Source organism: Elephantulus edwardii, unplaced genomic scaffold, assembly GCF_000299155.1.
Source record: "Elephantulus edwardii isolate Elephantulus edwardi_28Jun2011 unplaced genomic scaffold, EleEdw1.0 scaffold00185, whole genome shotgun sequence".
In the NCBI taxonomy this organism is placed as follows: domain Eukaryota; kingdom Metazoa; phylum Chordata; class Mammalia; order Macroscelidea; family Macroscelididae; genus Elephantulus; species Elephantulus edwardii.
In genome coordinates, this window is record NW_006399935.1 from 3,197,492 (window position 1) to 3,205,096 (window position 7,605).

General features: G+C 52.6%; 1 protein-coding gene across 2 annotated transcripts in view; it reads left to right on the forward strand.

Annotated features, from left to right (window-relative positions):
• The first annotated feature begins 2,219 nt into the window (after nt 1–2,219).
• Nucleotides 2,220–7,605, forward strand: part of TUBB4A (tubulin, beta 4A class IVa) — a 6,901-nt gene continuing 1,515 nt past the window's right edge. The window contains exons 1-3 of one of the 2 annotated variants that reach the window (XM_006896356.1): nt 2,220–2,351; nt 2,837–2,945; nt 3,033–3,143. In XM_006896356.1, the coding sequence (XP_006896418.1) occupies nt 2,295–2,351; nt 2,837–2,945; nt 3,033–3,143 (277 nt within the window). In that variant the 5' untranslated portion in view covers nt 2,220–2,294. Of the gene's footprint in view, nt 2,352–2,836; nt 2,958–3,032; nt 3,144–7,605 lie in introns of both variants that reach the window. The other variant, XM_006896357.1, reaches the window with a different exon arrangement.

Below are 7,605 nucleotides of genomic sequence, written 5' to 3' on the forward strand. Positions count from 1 at the left end.
CTTACCACTAGGCCACCAGAGCACCTGCCAAATCAAATACTAGTTTTAAAAATGCAAGTCTTCAAAGTTATGGTCTTTATAGAACTGCTCACATAGGCTCAAGTTGACAACAGCAGCTCAAAGGATTATCGAGTCATATTTGACGGTGGTTTGATTGCTGTTGTTGTTGTTGTTGTTGTTGTTGTTGTTGTTGTTGTTAGGTGCCATTGAGTCCACTCCAATGCACACGGACTCTGCGAACAAGCCTGAGCCTTGTCCTGTCCATCACCTCCTCATGACCTCCAACACGCTGGAACCTGTTGTTAGAGTCACTGTCACATTATTACTAATCACAGTAATAAAATGCAATTCATGTTACAAAACAATGTCTACAAATAATTGAAAATCTAAGATGATTTTCAACTTTTATTCAAAGGAAAAAAAAACACTTTTTTTTTTCACATTATCAAGAAATCTTAAGGCCAGTGAGTGAGTCCCTCCCTGTTCATGGGGAGAAAAAAGTCAGTAAAGGAGTCTGAGAACATTGCACAACTCAAAGAAGAATGTAACCAGCAGCGCGAAATCCACAGAGAAGTGGCTGAATTCATGCATTTTGCTGTGGATATTCTCAGCAACATCAAAGTGAACACATTCTTTTTTAAAATCAAGCCAGAGACACATAACTCACTGGCTGCCCCTCAGCCTCACTGCTCTCCTACCCAAGTCCCTGGGCAAGTAAACCTGGGAATGAGGAGGACACTTCCCCAGCTGCAGGGGCAGGAGGCTGACCACAGAAGGTGACCCCGTTTAAGAGAGAGGCCCAGCAGGCCTTGGCCAACCCCTGATAATAATTGTAATTGTAGCAGCTACAACTTGACCATGTGTGTAGGGCATTGAATTGTGAACTTCCCCTTCCCACTGGATCCTCCCAGAAGTTCTGGGGACCTGGCACCATCACTACGCCTTCTTACAGATGCCAGCCCCCGGCCTGCCTACAGCCAGTCATTCTCCACGTGAACTGACTGCTGGTGGCCCCACGAGTGTCAGAGCGGAGCTGCGCTCTAGCATGCTGGGGGTGGGGGTGGGGGGCGGTTTCCTTCTAGCAGTTTTAGGGAGCTCTGGTGGCCTAGTGGTAAAAAGGTATGCTACAATCCTCAAGGCACATGGTTCAAACCCACTAGCTGCACCATATGCTTTGTGAGAAAAAGATGGGCAGCCCTCCCCCAGGTCTGACTCCACTGCAGTGAGTCCTCAGAGGAGTTTATCATTTTACCTAAAGGCAGCGTCTCTCCAGCAGTTTCAATGCTCCAGCTGCTTCGTGGAGGAAGATAGTCTCCTCCCTAAGCCGTGCACAGCCTCTGAAAACCCGTGGGAGGGTCAGCTATGAGTCGGTCCCAACTTGACAGCTATGAGTTTGAATTTTGAGTCTCAAATCTTATCCTTCAGGACGCGCCTCAAGGCCAGACTAGGCGTGACCCCGCCCTTGCGTGGGATGGAGAACCCGACAGGCGACAGGCGTGTCCAGGAGGCAGTCTCTGTCAGCTTCTACAAGCATCCCAGTTTTAAAATCAGCTTTTACTTTAAGAGAGTGCCTCCAGAAACCTCATCCACACCCCAAAAAAATCACCAAAATAAAATGAATCCAATAATAACAGATGGGCGCTCCCAGCTCCACCCCATGGAGAAAACCCAGTTGCCCAGTCAGTGGACCGAGTCATGCGGCCCCAGGGGCAGCACAGGACTGGGACCCGAGGCTTCCAAGGCTCTGGGAAGCTGATCCCAGTCCTTTCTTGAGATGCCTCTGGGTTAAACTCCCAAACACCAGCCTTTGCCAGCGCTTAACTATCTGCACCATTCCCAATCAATATAAGGGGGGAAATGGGGAGAGACCTGGGGAATGGAGCGGGCTGGGAGGCTGCAGAGAGAGAAACTGAGGCAGGGCCTGGGGCGAAGGTTATAAAGGGAGGAGAGGGGTGGACCTCCCAGCCCCTGGATGACCGGGCGTCATGTCGTGCACACACACACACACAGAGTTGTCATCACCAGGCCAGACCCCGAGCGGATAGGATGGAGATAACGGGGCCCCGCAGGTCTGGGCGCCCCCGGTGCAGGGTCATCCGCGCAGCCGGCGCCCTTCGTCCCGGGGCGGGTCCAGGGGGCGGGGCGGCCCGTGACCGGCCATGACGCGGACCCGCCCGCTCTTATAGCGGCGCCCAGGACGCAGGGACAGAGAGCCGCCACCACCGCCGCCTCAGCCTCAGCCTCTGCGCGCCGCCACCGCCACCAGCGCCACCAGCACCTCCAGAGCCACCACCATGCGCGAGATCGTGCACCTACAAGCCGGCCAGTGCGGCAACCAGATCGGAGCCAAGGTGCGCGGGGGCGGCCAGGGCCGGGGGCCTGGGATCCCCCGAAGCCCCCATTCCGGGCCTTTGGGGGACAGGGTCCCCAGGAGGCCCGCACCCCAGGGACAGTGGGGGAGGGGCTCGGGCAGAGCCAGACCTGGAACAAAGGGGGCGGCGGGGGGGATGGGGCCTGTCTTCTGTCCGCCTGCCACAACTGGGCTCACAGCTGGCCAGCTGTCCCCTCCAAGCGCACAAAGGGACCCCGCCCCGCCCCCTGGCCTTGGCTGGCCGGGCGGGATGACACCGGCAGCCCCACTGGGGTGGTGACTGGCCGCACCCCACCCCCACCTCGACCTTCTTGCTGCCTCATCCTTGGCTGGCTAGCATGTCTCGGTGACCAGTCACCTCTGGGGGAGAAGGGGCAGCTAGGGAGGTGCAAGAGGGCCCGGGGCTGGGGAGAGGGAGGCCGGACGCCCCCATCTCGCTGTCCTCACCACCATCCCCCCCCCCAGTTTTGGGAGGTGATTAGTGATGAGCATGGCATTGACCCCACGGGCACATACCACGGCGACAGTGACCTGCAGCTGGAGAGGATCAACGTGTACTACAATGAGGCCACAGGTAAGAGAGGGGGCGCCTGCAGGGCAAGGGAGGGGCGGGAGGGACCCGAGCTCCCTGCCCCCACCTTCCATCTGCTCCTCTCTGCAGGAGGGAACTACGTCCCCAGGGCTGTGCTGGTGGACCTGGAGCCTGGCACCATGGACTCTGTCCGCTCTGGCCCCTTCGGCCAGATCTTCCGCCCAGACAACTTCGTGTTCGGTGAGTCTTCGCGGTGGACATGGGCAGGGAAGCCCCCTGCCTCCCTTGACTGCCAAATGCTTAGGGGAAAACAAGGCTTGTGGTACAAGCAGTTTGAGACTGGCTGCTAACTGAAAGGCCCAACAGAGGCGACGTGGAAGAAAGGCCTGGTGACTCACTTCCATAGAGATGACAGCCAAGAACACAGTTCTACCCTGATCCACTTGGGGTCACCATGAGTCAGAACACAGTCAGTGGCCATAGCTGAAACCTGATGACCATAAGGGGGTCATCACTGTGGGGGCGGTCAGGGTTATGATCAGGGACATACAGACAGCTTGTGGGGCCCCAGAGGAGGCATCTGACAGCTACTGGGGTTTCAGGGAAGGCTTCCTGGAAGAGATGCTCTTTATATTTCAAGTATTTTCTGTCTCTATCCCCTCCTCTCCCTCTTTATTTGTCTCTCTCCTCCTCTCCCTCTGTCTCTTTCTCTCTCTTTTCCTTTTTTATTCTCTCCCCCTCTTCTCTCTCACTTATTGTGATAAAAATATACACAACAAAACACACACCGAACTGAACAATTCTCACCGAATGATGCTGATGACACTTCAAGTTGCACAATCATTCTTGCTATCTATCCTGCTCCAAATGCTTCCACACCCACAATATAAGCTACTCAGTGTCCCTAAGCGAAGAGCCCTGTGCCCCTCGGCTTGCCTCCATCCCCCATAATCACGAAGCATCTCAGATTCTACACCCCGACTTATTTCATTTTGCTGGAATCACGGCGTTTGTGCTTCATCCTTGTCCCTTTGTGCTTTCGGCCTGACTTGTCTCGCCCAGCGTGGTGTCGTGGTGTCCATGGTGTGGCACGCAGCAGGACCAGCGTGTGGACAGACACACTGCGTTCCTCTGAGGTCCACTGCTCACATCTGGGTTGTTTTCACCTTTGGGCTACTGTGGCAAATGCTGCTTCTGTGCACATCCAGCTCTGCTGGACACATACCTAAGAGTGGAATAGCTGGATCGTGTTGGGGAGCACAGTGGATAAGGTGCTAACTGAAAGGTCCCTGGTTCAAACCTACCAGCCGATCTTCAGGAAGAAGACCTGGCAGTCAATTTTCATAACAGTCCCAGCAGAGCTGCTTGTGAGCTCAGTTCAACTCACTGGCAAAAGTTTAGGTGACGGTAGTTCAAGCATGACAGAAGCCAGACAGCCTGGGTTAGAGCTCAGCTGTGCTGCTTCAGGCTCTCAGCAGACACTTATTGAGCACCTAGTGCATGCCGGGTCCTAGTCCAGCAGATGGGGCAGCAGCAGGGAGCAGAGATGGCCGAGCTCCCAGTTCTGGGAAGCTGGCAACCTGTCAGGAGATGAGGAGCAGGGAAGATAAACAAGCCACCAGGCTGGGGGATTTCACGCCAGCTCCTTAACCTGGCTGTGCCTCTGCTTCCCAGAGCTTGTAACATCTGCTTTGGGGGTCCTTAGGATTAATGCATCTAATAAACATGAAGAAGTTACTGTGTAACAAGAACTTAGCATAGTTACTGTGTAACCAGAACTCTCCACAAAGGAAGAGGCCCAGGAGCTTTCCTGACATTTTAAATTCCTAGGTAGGGTTAATGGATAAAATCACTGAGGAGACAGCCTGTGCAAAGGCCCTGGGGCAAGCAGGCCTAGTGAGCTGGAGGAACAATGAAGAGGCCCCTATAGCTGAACTGGAGTGATAAAGGGGGAGATAGAAGTGAGTGAGGACAGAAAGGGAACATGGCAGGGTGTACAGGGACCCTGTGGACCTCTGAGAGGCCTTAGATTTTTACCAGGAGGGCGTGAGAGCCCTGGAGGACGGTGGGCAGAGACGGGACCGGCCTGACTCAGGTGCTCATGGGCGTCCTCTGGCTGCCTTGGGAGAACTGAAGCGGGGGTGCTGAGCTCGAGTCAGGTACCAGGGCGGAGGCGACTGTGCTGGTCCAGGTGGGCGGTGATGAGTCATGAGGACCAGGTGGAAGCAGAGGAGGAGAGAAGTGGGATTTGAGAAAGTGTAGCATTGGAAAGAGCTCCTAGCAGAGGGAACAGCACATGCAAAGACTTAGATCCCCTGAGAGAAACAGAGAAGAGGCCTGTGTGGCTGGAGGAAAGCAGAGAGGGGACGGGGAAGAGGATGCAAGTGGACCTCAGGGATGACGTGGGCTTTGACTTCAAACGTAGCACCTTGGAAGGATTTTGAACCAGAGTGATAGTCTTTTATTTCCATCTTATCAGGACTCTGGTTGCTGGGTAAAGGGGAGCATGGGTGGAAGCAAGAAAAACAGTAAATAATAAGTTGGACAGTGACTAGGGATAATAGAAAGAGAATTGATGCCTTTGAGCTGTGGTGCTAGAGAAGAGTGTTGAATACCGTGGACTGCTAGGAGAACAAACAGGTTTGTCCTGGACAGGGTGAATTCGGAATGCTCCTTGGAGTCAAGGATTCTGAAGCTTCGTCTGACATATTTTGGGCATGTTGCAAGGAGGGACTGGTCCTTGGAGAGGGACATCATGTTTGGCAGAGTGGAGGGGCGGCGAAGGAGAGGAAGACCTTCGATGAGATGGATCGATTCTGTGACTGGAGTGGTAGGAATGAGTGTGCTGGAGACAGTGAGGTTGGCACAGGATAGAACGGCGTTTAGGGGTCTTGTACATAGGGTCGCTATGAGTCACAAGGGACTTGATGACACGTAACAACAATCATTACAACAACAACATCACCGTTGTTATTGGTTGTTTATTATTATTATTATTATTATTATTATTATTCAACTACTAGAGTGTCAGCAAGGAGCCCTGGTGGCACAGTGATTAAATGCTTGGCTGCTAACCAAAAGGTCAGCAGTTCGAACCCACCAGCTACTCTTCAGGAGAAACACATAACTACTGCTCCCATAAAGACAGCAGCTCAGGAAACTCTAAGGGGCAGTTTTGGTATCACAGAGTCTCTCTGAGTCAGAATCAAAGGCACAGAACACAGACAGGGCCTCTCCGTTCTCGGGGCGGTAAGGGGTTTGTACTCAATCACCACCCTACTGTGGCACAAACCCGATTAAAGCTAAAGGTAAGTGATTCGAACCCACCCCTCTGAAGACAGACCTACTGCCATCTGTTTCAAAAAGGCCTTGAAAGCTCTAAGGGGCAGTTGCACTTTGCGCACACATGGGGGCGCTGTGATCTGGAATTGACTGGACAGCAACTCACAGCACCAGCTACATAAAGGTTGACAGTGTAAAACCCACCCCAGGGTGCTGCGGTACAAAGGCCTGGCGATCTGCTTCCAGAGCTGTGACCGTCAAGGAAGCCTCACGCAGTATTACTCTGTTAACTCAGTGAAGTCGCGGTGAAATTGACTTCGAAACTCTATGCACAGAGCTCAGGCCTTTCGTTCATAGGGTCGCTGTGAGTCATCTACGACTCGACGGCACCTAACAATAACAACGATGACATAGAGAGAGCTACGTTGGCCTAGTGGACAGAAAGTTATGCTACCAAGCCGAAGGTGGGTGGGTAATTTTTAATCTGTGCTCCTCAGGCCTGGTTTAAATTGTTTTTCTATCAAACATTCTTCTAGGTGGTATAGCACTGGTCTGTGTATTACTATACAGAGGCAACTCGTGGTTGCTGTGATAGTGAACACTGTGACACTGATGTGCCAAATGTGATAATCATTGACCCACGGTGCACAGTGTTTGCTGGAGCTTCCCAATTAAAACAAGCCTGGAAGCAGGAGTGGCATCCACTTCCAAAATGAGCTGGAATTGACTGGACTCACAGCAGCAGCTACATAAAAGTTGACAGTGTAAAACCCACCCCATGGTGCTGCGGTACAAAAGCCTGGTGATCTGTTTCCAGAGCTGTGACCTTCAAGAAAGCCTCATGCAGGCAAGCTCTGGTGGCCTAGTGGCAAGAAGTTGCACTGCAATCCCAGAGGTACGCGGTTCAAATCCACTAGATGCTCTGCTGAAGGAGGAGGAACAATCACCTCCTGTACCAGTCAGATCCGATTTGACGGTACACACATTTTTAAAAAAGAGCGAGAGAGAGAGAGAAAGGAAGGAAAGAGAGAAAGGAGGAGAGAGAAAGAAAGGAGGGAGGGAGGGAGGGAAGGAAGGGAGAGAAAGAAAGAGAAAGAAAGCCTCATGCAGTATTACTCTGTTAACACAGTGAAGTCGCTGTGAAATAGAAAGAGAGAGAGAGAGAAAGAGCAAGCAAGCAAGCAAGCAAGCAAGCAAGCGAGCCTCATGCAGTATTACTCTGTTAACACAGTGAAGTCGCTGTGAAATAGGGAGGGAGGGAGGGAGGGAGGGAGGAAGGAAGGAAGGAAGAGAAAGAAAGCCTCATGCAGTATTACTCTGTTAACACAGTGAAGTCGCTGTGAAATAGAAAGAGAGAGAGAGAGAGAAAGAGCAAGCAAGCAAGCAAGCAAGCGAGCCTCATGCAGTATTACTCTGTTAA